General features: G+C 39.5%; 2 protein-coding genes across 2 annotated transcripts; one reads left to right on the top strand and one right to left on the bottom strand.

The window, feature by feature from the left end:
* Window positions 1-4,715: 4,715 nt before the first annotated feature.
* Window positions 4,716-6,577, bottom strand: LOC308098510 (lysozyme g-like). Its single transcript, XM_080446898.1, has 4 exons — window positions 6,526-6,577; window positions 6,109-6,311; window positions 5,517-5,655; window positions 4,716-5,185 (listed from the first exon to the last, which is right to left on the bottom strand). Exons 2-4 carry the CDS (start codon window positions 6,289-6,291, stop codon window positions 5,052-5,054), a joined length of 456 nt encoding a protein of 151 aa, XP_080303024.1. The 5' UTR covers window positions 6,292-6,311; window positions 6,526-6,577; the 3' UTR covers window positions 4,716-5,051.
* Window positions 6,578-10,790: 4,213 nt separating this feature from the next.
* Window positions 10,791-13,271, top strand: LOC308098508 (E3 ubiquitin-protein ligase TRIM39-like). Its single transcript, XM_080446896.1, has one exon. It carries the CDS (start codon window positions 11,022-11,024, stop codon window positions 12,564-12,566), a length of 1,545 nt encoding a protein of 514 aa, XP_080303022.1. The 5' UTR covers window positions 10,791-11,021; the 3' UTR covers window positions 12,567-13,271.
* Window positions 13,272-20,792: the final 7,521 nt, after the last annotated feature.

Below are 20,792 nucleotides of genomic sequence, written 5' to 3'. Positions count from 1 at the left end.
TTAAAAATAAAAACTTCGACATTAAACAAATATATTTAGCTCATCATCAGCTATATATTCTCAGTTATCTTGGCATATGCTTAAATTTTTTACAAGATGATTGGATCATCTGTGACAGCACGTTTAATAAACGTCGCATTTTCATTTTGCGCTGATGTCTCGTTCAACCCATGGTGCTGTTAAATATTATCCATCTCTCTCTCTCTCTCTCTCTCTCTCTCTCTCTCTCTCTCTAGGGTTAGTGACGGTTTAAAATGCTCATGTTTATTGCATGGTCTTCTTTCTGTATCATCTCTTTGACTTGCTTATTCACCATTTCAGATCTATCGGTCCAATAGCTTCTCGCTTAAACGTGTGCCTCGCAACCTGAAGGTTGCCAGTTCAAGGCTCACTTCAGGCAGACTTCGTTTGAAGCGCAATGCAAACAACATGACTATCAATGAATTCATTTGCAAATGATAACATGAAATGCTTAATTGAGAGTATGTTTTTTCAATGTATGATATACTTCATTCTGAAAATAGCCGATCTACAATCTCAAAACTTTTCAGATAGCAACGTGTTTCTGAGCTTGTAGATCGGCTCCTTTCACTGGTTTCGGTTCCGAGGAGACATACAATTTCTCTATTGGTAAATCTCTCTAAATATGAAATACCCAGCCATGTAGCAGGGATTGTTGAAGCTGAACATGGTCCATTTTTTTTTACATTAATAATTTGCGTCCTTTGAGTCATTATGTCAACTCCAATGCATACTGAACAGGGATAAATTAAACACTGCCTTAAAATATTGGCAGTGTTTTGTATTTTCTTTATAATTAAGTTAAAATTCAAGTACAACTAATTAAGTCAAAATTAAAACATATTGAAGTTGGGACAACTGAACCTTTTTTCAAAATTCTAATAAATCAAACTTTGATGTTTTATTTGTATATTCGTTTCGAACACCATTAGTAAAAAGTCCTTATAAAAATAATGTTTAAGTTTTCCCAACGTAAATGTGTGTCAGTTTGACTCTTGACCCTTCAGTTCTCACACTACAGACAGACAGACAGCCAGACAGACAGAGTAAAATACAATGGCCTGCCCGACTGCATGTGAGTGGGGGGTTGGGAATGTCCATGAACTCTTCCAGTCATGAACTTCCAAATAAGCCAAGTCCCTACCCCCACACACACACACACACACACACACACACACACACACACACACACACACACACACACACACACACACACACACACACACACACACACACACACACACACACACACACACACACACATATCTTTGCCTCTTCCTCAGCTTTTTGGCGGAAGGGCTGTATATATATAGTATATAGTATATTATAATTATAATGATTCTTATATATATAGTTATCTTGGCATATGCTTAAATTTAAAATTATATATAATGATCATGGTCTACTAGAAGCGGTCTCTCGTTCTCTCTCTCTCGTTCTTCGACAACTGTTAATAAAGTATTCAATCAATACTCTGTGCGTGCGTGCGTGCGTGTGTGTGTGTGTGTGTGTGTGTGTCAGGACCAGTGGCGTTTGGTGGAGTCTAACGTTGACCGGGCCAGAACCGGTTTGACGGCTAAACTGGTTTTTAATGCACTCATTAACAATTCGGCCGAATGCAAATGAGCCCCACTTGAAAACAAAGGCAACTTTCTGTGGTCGGCTACAACATGAGAGGCTGCTAATGTTGCACAGGGACAAGCTGGGTTTACAGACCAATATAAACCAAACACATTGGGCAATTGAAACTTTTATTTCAATTGCCAGCCAGGACCATCCACGTTCAAGCCGAAGGGAGAGAGCACTGCCCAGGTGGTCGAACCATCCACGCTCAAGCGCCGAGTTTAGAGTAGCCAAAGTAGTGAAAATAGCCTTTCTTTGAGCGCACTGCTTTTGTGATCGCATCGCACAGAGGCTGCTGTACACACTCTACAGACACAAGCACGCAGAGATTTAGCTATTTTATGGATAGATATATTAGATGTCATTAAATTATTTACTGCAATATTTCACCCGCGGTTTATCCGATATTAATTAATAATTATATTTGATTGACCCAAATCCAACCTAAACTGCGGTTAACACTGCGGTTAACACACACACACACACACACACACACACACACACACACACACACACACACACACACACACACACACACACACACACACACAGTGTATTTGATTGCATACTTTATTAACAGTTGTCGAAGAACGAGAGAGAAAGAGAGAGAGAGAGAGAGAGAGAGAGAGAGAGAGAGAGAGAGAGAGAGAGAGAGAGAGAGAGAGAGAGAGACCATTGGTTCTCAAAGTGGGGTCCGGGGACCCCCAGGGGTGTAACTCTGAGAGTGTACAACATTTGTACACTCTCAGAGTTACATTAACATTGATTTAACGATATAAATTCAAAAATAGTAGAAACAAGTAAGATAAATACTACACAGCAAATGATGCAAGAAAAAAAAAAAAGCCAATCTACAAGTAGGTCTACACGACGTGTATAGTAGTATATAATAGTATATTATATTAATTATAATTATAATTATAATCACACACACACGCCAGGCAATGTGAGCTTGTAGATCTGCTATTTTTTTATGACTCCCAGGTCAGGACTCAGATCTCATCTGTCTGTCTGTCTGTCTGTCTGTCTGTCTGTCTGTCTGTCTGTCTGTCTGTCTGTCTGTCAAAACAAAAGTCTGTCTGTCTGTCTGTCTGTCTGTCTGTCTGTCTGTCTGTCTGTCTGTCTAACAAAATAAAAGTGACTCCAAAGCGCCACCTCGTGGTAGTATTTGGAACTACATTTACTGCACGAGTGAGTGAGGCAAATGAGGAGTGTGATGTCAACATGACAAACGACAAAGTCAATAGGCACCGACTGTAGATCAGATATTTTCTTAAGGTTCTTTTTAAGGTTTTTGTATAATGACCTGCCCAAATTAGGGACACCAGGTTGAAACTGGTTCAAGTTTTGTGTTGTTACATGTATCTCTTCGGAAATTATATGCATAGTTGTGATTGGCCATACCACCGCCAACACTGCTAACAAATAGGCTAACAAAGGTAACAAAGGTGGAGGTAATAAATATGCTGATTAGGAACATAGTGTGAGGCCACAATTCAGAAATAGTGAATATGCTGTGTGAAAATAGATTTCAATGGCCTTATCATAATATTGTCATATTGCTTGTATGTCATATGCCATTTAATGTGTAGACATGATTGATGTTCCAGCTTGGGAAGGGGAAAAAAACACTCAAGGTTCAGAGCAAGTAGGAGTACAGTACATTATTTCTATTATTTGTGCAACAACTTGGCAGTACTTCATTTTTCCAAATACTGTATGATCAGATAATGTTCAAGGGTATGAGGGGCATTTCATTTTTTGTTAGTCTGATGGTCATTTACTGTCTAAGATCAAAGTTATTTTATTACATAAGTAGATAAATTACACCTTATTTCAAACAATTGATACATAGACCTACTCCACTTCTATTAAAACAATTAATACTAGAATAAGTGCTCCTCGGAGCACAGGTCTCCGCCAGGTCAGGTAGGTTATTGTGGCCTCCTGGTGGCACTGTAATAGGCCAATGTGAAAAGGGGGCCATTTCTTCTTAGGCCTTTCACGGCAATCGGACACTACATTCATGATTTGAGTTATTTTGGTCCAACAATGTGTTTTGCTAAATTAGACCTGCTGGTGGCGCTATAACAGGCCAATGTGAAAAGGGTGGCATTTCTTCCTCGGCCTTGTGGGAATGTGCGTGCAAAATTTCACGGAAATTGCACGCTGTGGTCATGATTTGAGGCATTTTGTTCAAAACGGACCTCTCCTGCAAAATTTGGAAGCCAATGTTAGCCAATTAGGATGGAATATGAAAAATCGGACAGATCTGTGTTGATCACATGACTATAGAGATACTGTGTACTGATTTGCGTGATTTTTGGAATATTTCCTGTTTTGGATAATGAGTAATATCCAAAAATGTGTTTTGCACAAATCGGCCTCCTGGTAGCGCTCTAAAAGGCAGATGTGAAAAATGCAGGGCAAAGGTTTTTCCTTGGCCTCTAGGGAGTGTGCGTGCAAAGTTTCACACAGATCGGTGCAGTTATAGGTAAAAACGCGAAACGGCATGTTATAGCGCCACCATGTACAGTCTATCAATATACAATTAAAATGAAATGTACAGGCTATCACCAGTGAATATATTAATTGATCTATTGCCAACGAATACACAAATGGATGTATAGTATGTTCCCTCATTTTGAAAGTACTGAATCACAAATCGTAAGCTGCACAACATAATTCTGTTTCAATGCTGAAGTCTAAATTCTGCAGTTGTGTGCTATCAAGCAGTTGGTGCACATACCATCACAGTATTTGATTATACTGTAGCTCTCCTATATGCTGTGGTTCCTTTCTCTCCACTATGCTTATATAGCAATATTACTTTAAAATAACTGGTTAAAAAAGAGATCTCAGAGCTACCATTTAAATGATGCAGTTTGCAATGTCAATTGAACTTCGGAAATGAATAAACCGAGAGCGCAAGTCTAATGAGTCACATCAGCACATATTTTACATGAATACATTTGAGACATTTTCTTCATTGTTTGATTTAATTTTATTTGACATGAACATCATAATTACATGGACAAACCAGACGTCTATAGGAGGCTTGATGAATTACTATAACTATAGAGTAAAGTGTACAATTAAAATGTGTTTTTACTATTATAGGTTTTAATGTGGTTAGAGAGGCGTGTGACCATGATGCAACATGACAAGTGTGAGTGAATCATTGCATGCATGCATGGTGCAATTTGAAATGCAAGTCCCTTCTAATAAACAGAAAACAATTAAAATGTGTACAGACCTTCATGAATGCGCTTTACCTAAGTCTAAAATGTTTAAATCTTACATGACTTTATTAACTATAGAAATTATTTCATGTAAGTCCATATTGACAGGCTTATTACATCATCGGGACATAGAGGACTATTCGCCACCTCTTCCAGGTTGATGTTCTAAAAACCTTGTCGTTTGTACCACTGAGCTCTGGCCACCACATCATTGGAGTAGTCTTGACCTGTGGTGTTGGCATCCACTTGTTCATAGGAGTGAACACTCCCTTCGCCCATATTGTAGGCTGCTAGCGCTCCTACAGAAACAGATTAATAGTACAGTCAGAGTCAGTGGTCGACAAAGCACTGCAACCCCAGTACTTGAGTCAAAGTATAAATTATCCTGGCTATTAATCTATTATGCACTTGTTCCCTTCCTGGAAATGTAGTGGAGTCAAAAGTACAACATGTGTCTTTGAAATGTTGATACTCAAATAATTTACTTACATAAAGTACTCAATTAAATGTATTTGTTATTGTCCACCACTGCAGTGCCATATGAGAACATTGGCTGTGCTCAGGACATAAAACTGAAACAAAATGGGGCCTTTGGTCATTCATTAAAGCTTATATTAAAAACAAACTAACCTTTGAGCTGCTGATCCCTGCTCCACCCAGGAAACTTGTTCTGCATCCGTCCAATCATTTGGACCAAGATCTCAGTGCCTTGGCCAATGTGTTCCGCGCTGTTCCATGAGCCTGCTGGAGTGTGCCATCTTTTATCAACCTACAGAAATACAAATACATTCATTGTGTTATTAAACAAAGTTTTCCTTAGAAGTCGTGAGCTAATAAAACTTGAATAGTGTCGCTGTTGACCTCATATGTCCAAAACAGTTTTTTAGGAAATAGAAAAAAGAGCCCTTGTTCCAATGGATCAAATTTTTATTTAGTCACAAGGTCGTGTTGATACTTTTCATTGGTTCAATAATTATTGTATTATTTATAAAACCCACAGATACACTGAACTACTTTCACATAAAATAAATAAATAAATAAATAGCAAAAGATCTACAAGATCATGACGCGTTGTGAGCTTGTAGATCTGCTATTTTTGCTACTTTTGTGTGACGCTATAGAATGACGGAGTAGGGCATTAATTTACGGGGAAAAAACACATGAAAGGTAAGAAATATGGAGATACAAGGTTTCAGCCCAACAGCAACGATATGGTCATTACCTGCATCAGTCCAAAGGCATTATGATTGTCGCCCCAGCCTCCAGTGTGTGCAATTGTATTCCCAGCCCTGGATTCTCTTGAGATGATGCCGGCAATGATCGCTGGATCAACACCCTGCCTTTGTCCCACACTGGAGATGATGGACCTATAGTTCTTCATTCGACCCAGATCAGTCTGAGCCATGGTATGTGATGCCTGAACACCTTTGAGAGTGATTGAAAAGAGAAGAAAGTGTCTTTAATACGGTGGTTCTCAAAATGGGGTCCAGGGACCTTCAGGGTTCCTGAATTGGGCTCTGAATGGACTCTTGCAAATCTAACTCTCAGAGTTGGAGGTCCTTGAAATGAAAACGTTTGCGAAACACTGCTTTAAGATGATTTATATACTGTATTGATGACTTTTTCTCATAGAACTTACCTGAGCAGCCCAAATTGTCCTGCTGAGCTGTTTGCCAGGATGCCCCAGTAGTGTCAATGCTCCCCAAACCTAGAAATATCCAGTTCAATAATATTATTACATTCAAGTAATACGTGTTATATTTGGTGGATGTCCATATTTTTTTTCATATTGTTTCTTTATTTGTATTTATTATTATTATTATTATTACCCTTATTATTATTATTATTATTATTATTATTATTATTATTATTATTTCTTTTTTTATTTTTTTTATGCTCTTTACATGTTTTTCCCTTCCCAATTTAGTCATTATGCCAATGAATTCCTCCCCACATACATTTCTGCGTCACTGCTGATGTATCCTACTGGCTCACCTACCATAGGGCTCCCTGCTGACAGGCTCCGCCCCAGCCTGTAGGAGTACGTGCAGTGACAAATATCACCTCCCGCCCGGCTTCCCTCCCCCAAACACAGGCCAATTGTGTTCGCATACGCTCGACAAAAACTTATCCACTGCTGTGGATTTTGTTTGTTTTAGAAGTGCACCAATATTCAAATGAAAATAAATCAAATAAATCTCACCCATTTCTGTTTTTAGTTGATGATCTTCTTAAAGCAGGAAGCTGAACCCAAACTGGCAATGCTAGCAGAGACAGAGTTGTGCAGATCCAACAGCATCTGTCTGCCTTTTAAATGGGAGAACACTCGTTATCTAGTTTCACTATGAGAAGCACTTACACATGCTATACCATTTGTAAATTAATAGATGTTTCTACAATAGTGGACTTTGTCAGTTGAAACAATCGTTATCTAGTTTCACTATGAGAAGTACTTAAACTTTATACCACGTGTAATTAGCAACATGAACCCCAGCATCCATAGGGGGGAGGGGGGGCATTATGCCAACAAACTACAAGCTCAAGCTATTTTTAGAGGGAAAAAAGAGGGATAGTCCAAGTACAGGTCGGAGGGTAGTGGTTAATAGATGTTTCTATAAAAGTGGACTTTGTACGGACAAGCCAGTTTCACTATGAGAAAAATACATTATTGGCCCAGGGAGGGACATTCAGGTGTCGGCAACAGCAGTGAGAATGAAACATGGGGGAGGTAGAGCCAGGTCAGAGGAAGAGTCAACAACCAAACCAAGATAAATAGGAAACCAATTAAAAAGGTAAAATACTAAGCTGCTGGCTATAGATATGTGCACTGGATCTCTGAATGAGTGGATATATATACAGTCTATCAATACATGTAAAGTGAATATTAATGAATATACATGTATTTCGCTATACAATATGAATAAATATATGTAAGGTTTAACAACAATGTGTGTATGAAGTGAACGCATGGTCTATCAGCACTGAGCACACACACACACACACACACACACACACACACACACACACACACACACACACAAACACACACACACACACACGCACGCACGCATGCACGCACGCACGCACGCACGCACGCACGCACGCACGCACGCACGCACGCACGCACGCACGCACGCACACACACACACACACACACACACACACACACACACACACACACACACACACACACACACACACACACACACACACACACGCGTGTGTGTGTGTGTGTGTGTGTGTGTGTGTGTGTGTGTGTGTGTGTGTGTTATAATATATAGTGATTAAATAATACACTCAGACACTACAGTCACAGACCATAATGATTTTTTGTTGCAAAAAGTTAAAGCTAGATGCTCCTAGCCCAGACCATTGACATCCAAGAACACCAGAAGTGGCCATGCAGGCAGATCGACTGCCAATCTGTGTTCTTTGTTTCTTCATGACAAACCTCTCTTAACCACTTAAAGCCGCATTATGTAACGTTCCTCTTCTAACCCGTATTTTAACCCTGTATCCTGTGAAAGTGCTGATTTTTTTTTATTTATTTTTTTACCATTGAGCTAATAGAGCCTGCCTGCTTGCTCACTGGGTAAATTGAATCTGACCTTCAGGTCAATTTTGAGTCAGATCCTGTGTCTAGGTGAGACATGACCTTTGACACGATCTAAATGTCTCAATAGAAGAGCCGAAATACAACCACCCCAATGTTATATATTGTATTATCAACATTACATTTTATTAATTTAAAAAAAAGTTACATAGTTCCGCTTTTAAGTCCAGTAATTGTACTGTAGATCAGATATTTTCTAAAGATGTTATAGATCTTTTTTGAAGGTTTTAGTCTGTAAAGACATTATAGGGAATTAGGGACACCAGGTTGAAAGTTGTTCAACTTTTGTGTTGTTACATGTATCTCTTCGGAAATGATGTGCATAGTTGTGATTGGCCATACCACCGCCACACCACATCTAATCACCATCAAAAGTTAGTGACTTTTTCCTATACACAAAACTTTCCACTAAATGTCATCCAAACCTGTTCAAAACATAGAGAATGTAGATAAATCATCCAACTCCACCGTTGAAGGTACAGTACTGTAATAAATATGCTGATGAGGAACATAGTGTGAGACCAGATTTTTTCAGAAATAGTCTCAGAATATTTTCACATTGTATTGCTTGTATGTCATATGCCGCTTTGTATTTCATTTAGTGTTTAATGTGTAGAAATAATTGGTGTTCCCGATCGGGAAGGGGGGAAAAAAACACTTACGGTGCAGAAAAAGGTAGAAGTATATTATTTGTGCAACAACTTGGCAGTGCTTAATTTTCCAAAAATATCAAATATGATCAGATAATCAGAGAAACAACAAAGAGGCCAACCGGGTGCTCACAGGAGAGAAAATGTCTTAAAAGAGTATTGAAGGTGCTTCTAGGATCAGCGGGAATGTAGACTTAAAAAGGAAGAGGAGATCCGAGCACTCAAATAATGTGGAGGAGAGGAAGTAAAAATAAAATAAATTTGTTTCTATAAAAATGCCAACATGTTTCGACTGGTTAGGGTCCTTAAACCATGCTCCACACATTGACGTGTGTGGGACCCTTATCATATTGTTGCTGTCGGGTGGAAACCTTGTATGTCCAAAACCGTTCCTTTTAAATTTTATTTTCTTTGAAACCTTTTAAAATAGTGGAAATTGACGATTTACAAGCTCACAACGCGTCACAATGCTTGTAGATCTGCTATTGTCAGTACTTTTGTGCGACACCCTTGTATGATGAAGTTGGGCATTTCTTCATGAAAATACATAAAAAGTTGAAATGTGGAGATACAAGGTTTATGTGTGACGGCAACGGTGTACTACCCTGTTATCTGCTGTGTGTGTTGGCAAGGAATAGTGTGACGCAAACAAACTACAGCCTACTTATACTTTCACTTCCTCACTATCCAACGCTGTTATCAGCTGTCTGTTGGAGAATGATTATAAAGATAGCATATGATCCACATAATCCTAAAGAATATTGTTTCCCAGAAACTATCAATGACTTGTTTCATTTTCTTTAACCTACTTGACTAAGGGACAATTCATTGAGCTTGTCATGAGATAAAAGTTTTAATAGAGTTAAAATACATGTACAAGCATTATACTAATGAAATAAATGTATTGGTTACCATTTACAAAATAATATATACTGATTAAATAACACAATCAGACAGTCACAGACTTTGGTAGGTCACCAGTTCATGTGTACAGTAACTGTCAATCAATAATAAAGTGGACAAATTAAGTGGACATTTTAAACTTTTACTCATTTATGATGTGAACTGTAATTGGGAAGACTGTATTCTTGGGAAGACTGGGCACTAGGTGCACTGCCTGTGAGATTGAATACTTTATTAACAATGATTATTAATACCAGTTTTCCCGGTGCCCAGTCTTCCTGGTGCCCAGATTTCCCTAGTGTCCACTCTTCTCCACCCATAAGTGCCCATTCTTTCAAGTGACCACATGTCCCTAATGCAATTTGCACACAAGTGAAGCACTTAAAATATGTGCAAGTTGTATTTTGCACACAAGTGACCAATGGAGAATATTTGCACGGTTGGCCTAAAATACAGTACAAGTGACCAACGAAAATCTCTGCAGATAATAAAGTCCAATAAAATCTTCCATAGTTTCCTTCCCTGTGTGTGTGTGTGTGTGTGTGTGTGTGTGTGTGTGTGTGTGTGTGTGTGTGTGTGTGTGTGTGTGTGTGTGTGTGTGTGTGTGTGTGTGTGTGTGTGTGTGCACGCACAACTTTGCAACAAGCCTGTGGAGTGTCAAAGCTCCACCCCTTACCAGACTCAGCTGACAGAAAGCAGGAAACAGAAACTTACACTCCTCACTGACGAAACACACAGAGAGACAGACGATAAGATTCACATTCAAATCAAACTCACAACTTCCAGTGACGGATGACCCAGACCACTGGAACCTGCTGCTGACTCAGTCAGCTGAATGGACTTTATTTGAACAAGACTCAGGATTCAAAGTGAAAGTAAACTTCAGGGAACATTCTAGAAGTGTTACCACCACTCAATGGCTGATTTCCTGTATTGAGCAGAGTGTTTGTTGCTTTATTTAGAGACAGAATGGCTTCCAAGTTGTCTTTCTCAGATGAGGATTTAACCTGTCCTGTGTGTTGTGACATCTTTAAAAATCCTGTTATCCTGTCATGTAGCCACAGCATCTGTAAAGCCTGTCTGCAGAAATGGTGGAGAGAGAAGGTAATAAAGGAATGTCCTGTTTGTAAGACAATTAATTCAATGGATCCACCCTGTAACCTGTCTCTGAAGAAACTGTGTGAGGCCTTCATACAGAAAAGACTACAGAGAGCTTCAACAGGGTCTGAGGTTCTCTGCAGTCTGCATGCTGAGAAACTCAAACTCTTCTGTCTGGAATGTCAACAGTCAGTGTGTGTTGTGTGTCGGGTTTCTAAAAAACACACCAACCACAGTTTCAGACCCATTGATGAAGTTGCACTGGATCACAAGGAGGATATCCAGAAATCACTGAAGCCTTTACAGGAGAAACTGAAGTTATTTTGTAAAATTAAAACAAATTATTATCAAACAACAGAACACATTAAGGTCCAGACCAAACGCACAGAGAGAAAGATTAAGAAACTGTTCAAGAAGCTTCATCAGTTTCTACAAGGGGAAGAGGAGGCCAGGATCAAAGCACTAAGGGAGGAAGAGCAGCAGAAAAGTCAGATGATGAAGGAGAAGATTGAGGGTCTGATCAGAGACATATCAACCCTTTTACATAAAATCAAGGCCATAGAGGAGGAACTGAGAGCTGAACACATCTCATTCCTGCAAAACTACAAGACCACAATGCAAAGAGTCCAGCTCACACTGCAGGACCCACAGCCGGTCTCAGGAGCACTGATAGACGAGGCCAAACACCTGGACAACCTGACCATCAGAGTTTGGGACAAGATGAAGGACATCGTCTCCTACACTCCTGTCATTCTGGACCCCAACACTGCCCATCCAGATCTCATCCTGTCTGATGATCTGACCAGTGTGAGATGTGGAGACATGCAGCAGCTTCCTGCCAACCCAGAGAGGTTTGACCACTTTCACCGTGTCTTGGGTACTGAGGGCTTTAATTCAGGGACTCACAGCTGGGATGTCGAGGTTGGAAACAGTACATACTGGGCAGTAGGTGTGTTAGCAGAGTCTTTTCAGAGGAAGGGAAAGAGAGGGGGTCAATGCTGGAGAATAGGTTTATATAAAGGTACATACTTAGCCGGCTCATCAGGACCAATCACTGTTCTCCCAGTGAAGCATAACCTCCAGAAAATCAGAGTCCAGCTGGACTGGAAAGAAGGAAAGCTGTCATTCTCTGATCCTGATACTGACACACACATACACACCTTCACACACACTTTCACTGACACACTCTTTCCATACATTAACACTGCTGATACTCTCCCTCTGAAGATGTTACCAGTAAAGGTCAGTGTAACTGTGAATGAAGTAGTTGATGATGATGACGACGACGATGATGATGATGTTGATGATGATGATGATGATTATGATGATTATGATGATTATGATGATGATGATTTTGATGATGATGATGATTATAATAATGATTATGATTCTGATGATTATCAGGGATGGCCCTAGGATTCTGGTGGCCCTAAGCAAGATTTTTTTTGGTGGCCCCCCAAACACTCCCAGGGCAACCACCAAACTAAACGCATGCACATACACACATAGAGATGGACAACTTCAAGTGAATTAACAACAAATCTCTTGCTTTATTTAGAAAGGATATAAATAATGTACTTGAACAATTAATCATTGAAACGTTCAAACTGATAAATAATCGACATATTTAATCACGTGCAAACTATTCACAATTAACTTAAGACTACACTATTGCACTACACTATTGCACACAACAATAGCTATAGGCTACTGTAAAACTATACCTAGTCAGCTTGACCATCATATAAAAAGAAAGTTCTCAAAGTCCTCCTTGTCAAAATAAAAGTAAAAGTCTTTCAAAATAAAGTTAACACCAGAAAAGTATTGAACAAGCTGTAGTCACATCAGAGGAAGGAGTCGATGCCTCTGATGAATCAGAGGATGATCCATCAGTAGTAGCAATCTTGTCAGCTGATGAGGTGGATGATCCTGCTGGTGCAGAGGTTGCTCCAAAACATTTCAGTAATGACCCTGAAAAGATGAAAGATTAAATGTATCTTACAGTCCTATTTATAAACCAAACAACAGATGGCATTGTATCTAAATGTGTAAATTATCAAATTAGCACAATATGTCCAAATGATATTATATTATAATCTACAAAAATACTGCTTTATTGTTTGTGTGTCAGGTTTTCTGTTGCTTCCTGAGTTCTTGAGATTGTTTGTTTTGCTGTGTATTTTAAGTGATGTTCTTTAAGTAAAGTGTGTTTTCAGTTTAACTCTCGTTTATGTGTTTGTTTCCCGTGTTTGTCTGGGATTTTTATTCAAAAAATAAATGTTTCACAAAATAGGAACGCTAGTGTTAATGTCGTTATTGAGTCAGGATTGAGGCTACTGATTCCAGATATAGTACTAAATAGGAATCCTTTATTTGCATTACTACACTGTGTACAGGAGCTTGCACTGTAGTGTCCAAGCAGCCAATATCCTTTCAGTGTGTCTATGGGGTTCACCATGTATTCTGTTGTGCTCATGGCACTGTTAATGATTATAATCAGGAGCCTGAACATACTGAAACATTTTGTTTTTGATTTGCCACTCAGTACCACTATTGTGTTTGCACAAAGAATAGAACAATTCCATGTAAAAGCCATGCCAGTATAATACCCACATGTCCATACACACATACAAATTCTATTCTAATACTAGAGAGAAATGATGGATGAAAATGTTCTTCAATAAATTTAATCTGAGCATATATTGCACACTTCATGAATCACGTTGAATGTGTGGGTATTGCTTCTCCATTCATGAATGTTCCCCCACTTAATCACTGTGTCCAACTTTGAAACTTTGAAACATGACAATGTGGTACAAATTAAATCCATAATTTTGCAGGATTTCCTCTGTCAAGTTGTCTAAAGGTGACTGCCCTGAAAGTGCTGGCAAAAGTGAGAAGAACTGGGGCTCCAATTTCTGTAACAACTTTATTGTGGCCTACTGGACTTGCAGGTTTACATCAAGCACATTTAAGTACTCTGTTATATCCACTGTCGATGGTAGCGTCAAGGAGAGAGAGAGAGAGAGAGAGAGAGAGAGAGAGAGAGAGAGAGAGAGAGAGAGAGAGAGAGAGAGAGAGAGAGAGAGAGAGAGAGAGAAAGAGAGACACATGAATAATGCTGATCATCACATGAATAGAAAGGAATGCCTCAGCCATACTCAGATGCTAAATAACACTATTGTTGCTGTGGGATGGAAAACTTGTAAGTCCAATCCTGTTCCCTTTTTTCGTATTATTTTGAAAACGTTTTAAAATAACGAAAATAGCTCTACAAATATCTCTACAAGCTCACAACGTCGTGAGCTTGTATCGGCTATTTTCACAACTTTTGTGTGACACACAAAAAAAACATGAACAGTTGAAATATGGAGATACAAGGTTTCTGCCCGACAGCAATGATACGGACAAGGACAGGAGAGAGGAATGGCTGCTCAAAAAACATGTCTGCCAGACAGTTAGAGACAATACAGACAATTGTTTTGTATGCAGGTTGGGTTTTCATTCAGACAAAAACAAGCTACTGTATGCTGAACAGACTCGCATAGCAATGTGCCTGCATTTCAATGCAAATGTTTCCCAATGAAACTAACGGTGGTAACATATGCAGGCAACTCTGTTAAAACTGCTAAACTTGACTCTTATGCTATGCATGTGGGTTGCGCTTTGTAATAGAAAAAGAAAAACATCTTTCTAGACTGATGCTAGGCTTGTGTACAGGTATATCTTTCTTTAGTATACTCCAGTCTTTTCCCTCATATTCCAAGTCTCCTATTGTTTTTCCATGTGTATGTTCCTTGTGTTTGCCTGGCGTTTATTCATTAGTTTCTTAGTTGCTTTAAAAAAAAAAACCTTGCAACCAAACAGCCTGTCCTGTGTCTGGGTCCCATTCTCTTGACTCACATTGTGACAGGGCAAAGCAGGTACTGCTCAAACTTTTTTAACTGCAAAGGCCCCCATAACTCTGTATAAAATGGAACCAAATGGACCCGTATTTCGTTACATTATTACACTCTCAGAGTTACAGACCTGTAATTGTCACCCCTGCACACATAGTTATGGAAGCTGTCAGGTGTTTTGTATACTGTTTTTACAATGCTGGGACTAAAGTCTGCATGTCACCATAACCTGTGAATTCTTCCAAGTCTGACACCTGTTTGTTTTTTTTACTAGTGTGACTGGCACGCCCTATAAATTGTGTTCAGACAGATTGATGAGACAGTCAGACAAGACGGTCAGTTGTCCGTCAGACAACGAGGGGCATCAGGGTGGGTTTGTAGTGGGTGAGGTGGAGAGCAGCCTGTAACTGGCTCATCTCACGTCTCACAACAGAGATGTCAATGACACAAATCACACCCCATTCCCCCGCCCCCCACTCATGGGGCAGTTTGGTTCTGAGTGACTCAGAACCAAGAGTGCCACAGCCAAAATTCATTGTAAAAAAAAAGTGCTCAGGAGCCGAGATACAGCCTTTTTCAGTAAGAAGTTAAACAAGAAGTGAATGGAGCAGCAAATCTTCAAATCATCATATCTTGGGTTCTGAACTTTTTTTTTTTTATTCTTTTTTTTTTATGACGTCTTAGACGTCACGTGGCGCTCAGGGCGCTTCAGGCCATGACGTCTTAGACGTCATGTGGCACTGAATGAGGGACCCCCCAAAATAATCATATTTGAATTGAGGCATTACATTTAGTTTGACCTGGTTGCACAGATAAATATTGTGAAAATAGCTGATCTACAAGCTCACAACGCCTCGCAACACGAGGCGTTGCAAGCTTGTAGATCTGCTATTTATTTTTTTTATTTTTCTCCTTTTTTGGGGGTATTAAAAAGGTATTAAAAGTCCTTAAATTGTCACTTCACTGTCATCTGGGGACCCCCCCCCAAAAAAAAAAATCATGTGGGGACCCCTCTGGGGGTCCCGACCCACAGGTTGAGAACCACTGCTCTAGAGGACAGCCCTGAACATCAGTGTCTGGCTGGTACTGATATCAGCGTAGCGGCTTTCAAGCGAGAACACAACCCTCTGGGTGTATATGCCAGCCTCCTGACGGCGGAAGATGCAGACTTTTTTTCGTCGTTTGTTTTTTCTTTTTACCCCCTTTTCTCCCTAATGTATAGTCGTTATGGCAATTGATAACTCCCCAGTCCCCACACAAATTTACAGTTACATTTTGTTTCTCTACTGTGTCCAGTCTGAGAAACGTTGTCTAGTGTGGCGTACGGTGCAGTACACAGAGACTCTGTCTCTGTCAAACGGACCACATGTATGTCCAGGATAACAGAGATAACACGCGCAGAAAGGTTGCTATTTTGAGAGAGAAATGTCCCGCAATATGAATACATTTTGGTTTTAGGTTTTATTTTGATGATAACTGTTGTATAATCGCAATATTACACTCGAGGGTGTGCTTTACCTTGATTATTAGCACTTCAATAATCACGGTAAAGCACACCCTCGAGTGTAATATTGCTTAATTCAAACCCCTGACTCCGTAGTGGTGGGCAGCTAATTTTACCACTGCGACACCCAAGCGCCTGGATGTGGACATATTGAAAGCTGTGGGTATGTTTTTGTCACAATGTTAGCCAAATATAACACACTTGTTTATTACCACACTTGTTTATCACCTCTATGTTTTTAATTGGACAGATATTTTGATGATATATGTAACAATCTGTTTAAGCTTAAACAGATTGTTACATGCATAGGATTGATGGTAAAACAGTGGCAATACATGGCCTACATTCTGAGCCTTGGCTTCTTCCATTGTTCAAATCTCCATTTTTCTTCATGGATCTTTAGAAGTTTTTTGTTTTGAATTGATTATTATTGAATTTTTTAAAGCAGCAGTTACATTGAGTTAAAGCCGCCAAATGGATGAGACACAAAAAATCTTGTTTCCATTCAACACTCAAACAACTTGACGAACAGAACAGTGCAACAAACAACCACACAGAATAGAAAATATAAACAATATACAGTTTAAACCTTATCGTGATAACAATATAAAAAGGAGGTGTGGGTCAGGAACACGTTTAACTATTTACATTACACTGCAAGTATGGGGCGCAGTGGTAGAGTGCCTGCCCACCACCGCGGAGGTTGTGGGTTCGAATCCGCCATCCGGCTTTGTCGATCATCTATACGAACACAGTTGCCCCGTGTTCGGGGCTGGGGCGGTGCCTCTATGTCCTCCTCACTGGTAGGTGAGTCAGTACTGCAGCAGACTAAATTGGGAAGAAAATGGCGTAAAAACACACCCAAAAAAAAGCACTACACTGCAAGTTGTTCCTGAAGATTATATGTAAATCAGAAAGATGAAATGATTGCAGAAACCCCTCTTGACCAAGGACACCTGTTTGCTCGATCCCACTTCACTTAAAGAACTCTTTGCTCAGCCATTCCACATGGCAGCTGGGTAATGCAGTTCCACAGCTGAACTAATTAATTTCACACCTCTGCTTTAGAAGTCCTGACTCCCATCTCCAGTCCCCCTCAATACTTTATTATTATATTATTATTATCGTCGCTGTCGGGCAGAAACCTTGTATCTCCATATTTAAACTTTTTTATGTTTTTAATGTTTTTTTGGGGGGATAAATTAATGCCTTACTTCACCATACTACAGTTTAGCTAAAATTGCCGATCTACATGCTCACAATGCGTCCCGGGACGCGTTGTGAGCATGTAGATTCTTATTCTATTTTTGACATTTTTACTATGGGAAAGTAAAGCCTGCATGGTGACACGAGGTTAATGGGAAAGTGGTTAAGTGTCTCTGATATCGAACCAATGAAAAGTATTAAGAGCTTGACACTAAATAAATACATCGGATCTATTGCAACATAGTTTATTTTTTCCATCTCCTGAAAGGTGACTATTTTGGACATATGAGGTTTCCGCCCGACACGGCCGAGTCCGACAGCGATGATATTTATACACCCCAAAAAAAGCAGCTTGTGGCTGGACTCTGGATCAGTGGTTCTCTTTTTCAAGTCAAGGACCCCCAAACTGTTATGTATTTTGGCGTGGACCCCCATCTGAAAATGTTTTGTGCCAGGGACCCCCAGAAGAGAAGATTGTTCAATATATATACATACAGTATGTAATTCTTTTATATTTTTCAAAACATTTAAAACATTGCAGATATGCAAGCTCGTAGTGCAGCACAAAGTGGCGCGCTATGAGCTTGTAGATGTGCTATTTTTCAATAGCCAACATATAAATGGAAAAAGTAGTTCAAGAGATTGTGACGCTATGTTAACTACTTTTGCTCCTATAAAATTCATTAATTTCATGGTTTCATTAAAGACAAAACCTAGATTATGTATAAGAAGTGGTACTTTAAGGGCATTGATCCAAATGGACATATCGTCAGTGATGGACAAAGTAACATCAGCCCCAGTAGGCCTACATGAGTCAAAGTTTAGATACTTCTGGTCATATAATAGGCAAGGCATGGCAGTTTTATTTGCACATTTCAACAACAAGTCAATTCAATGTGCTTTACACAGAACATCAAGCAAAGGAAACACAATTACACAATGATATTAGGATTCATAAAACAAATGAAGTAAAAAAAAAAACTAAACAGATACAGTGCAGAAGAGAAATAAAAATAAAAAGAAGTGTAACTCAATCAAAGGCAGCGACAAACAGAAAGGTCTTTTGTTGTGTTTATAAATAAATCAGAGTGGCAGCAGCAGACCTGCAGTTTTCTGGGTGTTTATTCCAGATATGTGGTGCATACAAACTGAATGCCTAGGGCAGACCTTTCCCAGATGACCTGAGAGATCTGGATGGTTCATGTAGCCTGACAGCCCGTTGCGGGTTCGGGTCTCGCTCCCGACGGCCTTTTCTGCGTGTCTGTCCCCTACTCTCTTTCCCCGTTTCCTGTTTACCTACTGTACTATCAATAAACACATAAAAAGCCCCAAAATGTAGCAACTATTAAAAAGTACATTCTTTTGAAAACAATTAAGTATTAAAAAGTACAAATTACAAAGTACATTTTCTCTTTAACACATTCCATGCCAGAGTTTAATCTCATAATGTACTCACCAGTGCCAGCGTTTTATTGTTGTTTTTTTGTTTTTTTCATGTCGCCACAGACCTCGCTAAATAAGTTAAAAGTGCGTGTTCATTTGGTTCTAAACACACCGCGGATCTGTGAGAAACGGCCAGCGAAAATAGTTTCCAAATCCGTGCCGCCATCTTGAAGATACAGCAGATCAACGTTAAACAGTGATCAGCGAGGAGAAAAACAACAACCGAGAAAATCGAGTTTTAAACAGGATCCCAGACAGGAAGCGGATACGATCGAAAAAAACGGAACCCGAATAATTCTGTTTCCGACCGGAAACCGGAAACGGAAATGGATAAAAAAAAATCGGAAAGTGCACCTGGGGCGATTACAATGGGAATCGGCGGTTCGCGTAGATCTACGCGACTGGCACGCTGCGGCTTTAAATAGGTTCGCGTAGATCTACGCGACTGGCATGCAATGTGTTAATATCAATACATTGCAGTATAAAAATGTACATACAAAAATGCATAGATTTTCCAGAAATGTGATACAATATGAGATAAATTGTTTTTGTCAGGGAGACCCATGTAACTGAACAAACACTCTATATTTCTATCACGATATAGAGTTTAAATCAGGGGTGGGCAAGATTTATTTCCAGGGGGCCTTAATGACTTAAAGTGAGTGAAGGGCCACACATTGTACAATTGAATTGAAACGTGAAACACATGGTGCTGTATTATATTAAAACTGAGCCACATTTATACAGTATCTTATCTTGTCTGATATGCACCACTCCAAAGGTCACTGATCAAACACATTGCATTATGTTATAAATATGGACTCAAGGTTGACTGTTTCACTGTTACATTATAAACATAAAACATTTGAGTACATACGGAGGGAGGAATGATGGTAGGTATAGTACTCAAATGGTAAATATGAATTACTATTAATTGGAGTCGAGTTAAAAACATTTTTTCTCAAAACCATTAACATATGGCAGCCTTTTAGAAGTTTTTTTTTGGGGGGGGGTCATTTTGTTTTTCTTTGAGGACTTGGCGGGCCGGATTAAGATGGTCAAAGGGCTGGGTCCGGCCCCCGGACCGTATGTTGCTCATGTGTGGTTTAAATGTATTAACAAAAAGATAAAACTTTTAGTTTTAACCCGCACAAAAAAATACAGTACCTTCAAGCTACAGATGTGATTCCAAGCTGCCCGCTGAATTCTTGTTTGCCAAGTTGAGTTCAAACACTAGGTAGTCTGATCAGAGACCGTACTGTATGCTGCATGTCATCCCTTCACTCTCTCTCCTACCGTTCCTGTCTGTTCACTGTCAATATCAGAATAAGATAGGAAAGAAAGCCGAGGAATAAGCTTAAGAAAAGGAAAAGAAGATTATGTGTGAACAGTCATGCCCGCAGGGCTCTTCACTTACATCCTCAGCGTCCTCAGAAGGCGATGACAGCACTTCCACTCAGTCCATCCCAAACATGCTGAGAATGCTTTATTTCACTCCTCTGGGTTCATAAGTAGCATCTCAGTAAAATAGATTTCCTATAGCATGTCTGGACTGTTATTGTTCTCTTAGTTTGTTATAGTTATTCATTG

This window comes from Gymnoscopelus braueri (genome assembly GCF_963280865.1).
Source record: "Gymnoscopelus braueri genome assembly, chromosome: 13".
Classification (NCBI taxonomy): domain Eukaryota; kingdom Metazoa; phylum Chordata; class Actinopteri; order Myctophiformes; family Myctophidae; genus Gymnoscopelus; species Gymnoscopelus braueri.
The sequence above is the reverse complement of the archived record's forward strand: the minus strand, read 5'-3'. Positions and strand labels throughout refer to the sequence as shown.

Bases quoted from the DNA above. Each gene is read 5' to 3' on its own strand.
- LOC308098508 (XM_080446896.1), top strand. From the start codon at position 11,022: ATGGCTTCCAAGTTGTCTTTCTCAGATGAGGATTTAACCTGTCCTGTG.
- LOC308098510 (XM_080446898.1), bottom strand. From the start codon at position 6,291: ATGGCTCAGACTGATCTGGGTCGAATGAAGAACTATAGGTCCATCATC. The intron at 5,656-6,108 runs GTAATGACCATA...GTATTTCTGTAG, and splicing joins ATGCCTTTGGACTGATGCAG to GTTGATAAAAGATGGCACAC. The intron at 5,186-5,516 runs GTTAGTTTGTTT...CTGTTTCTGTAG, and splicing joins CAGGGATCAGCAGCTCAAAG to GAGCGCTAGCAGCCTACAAT.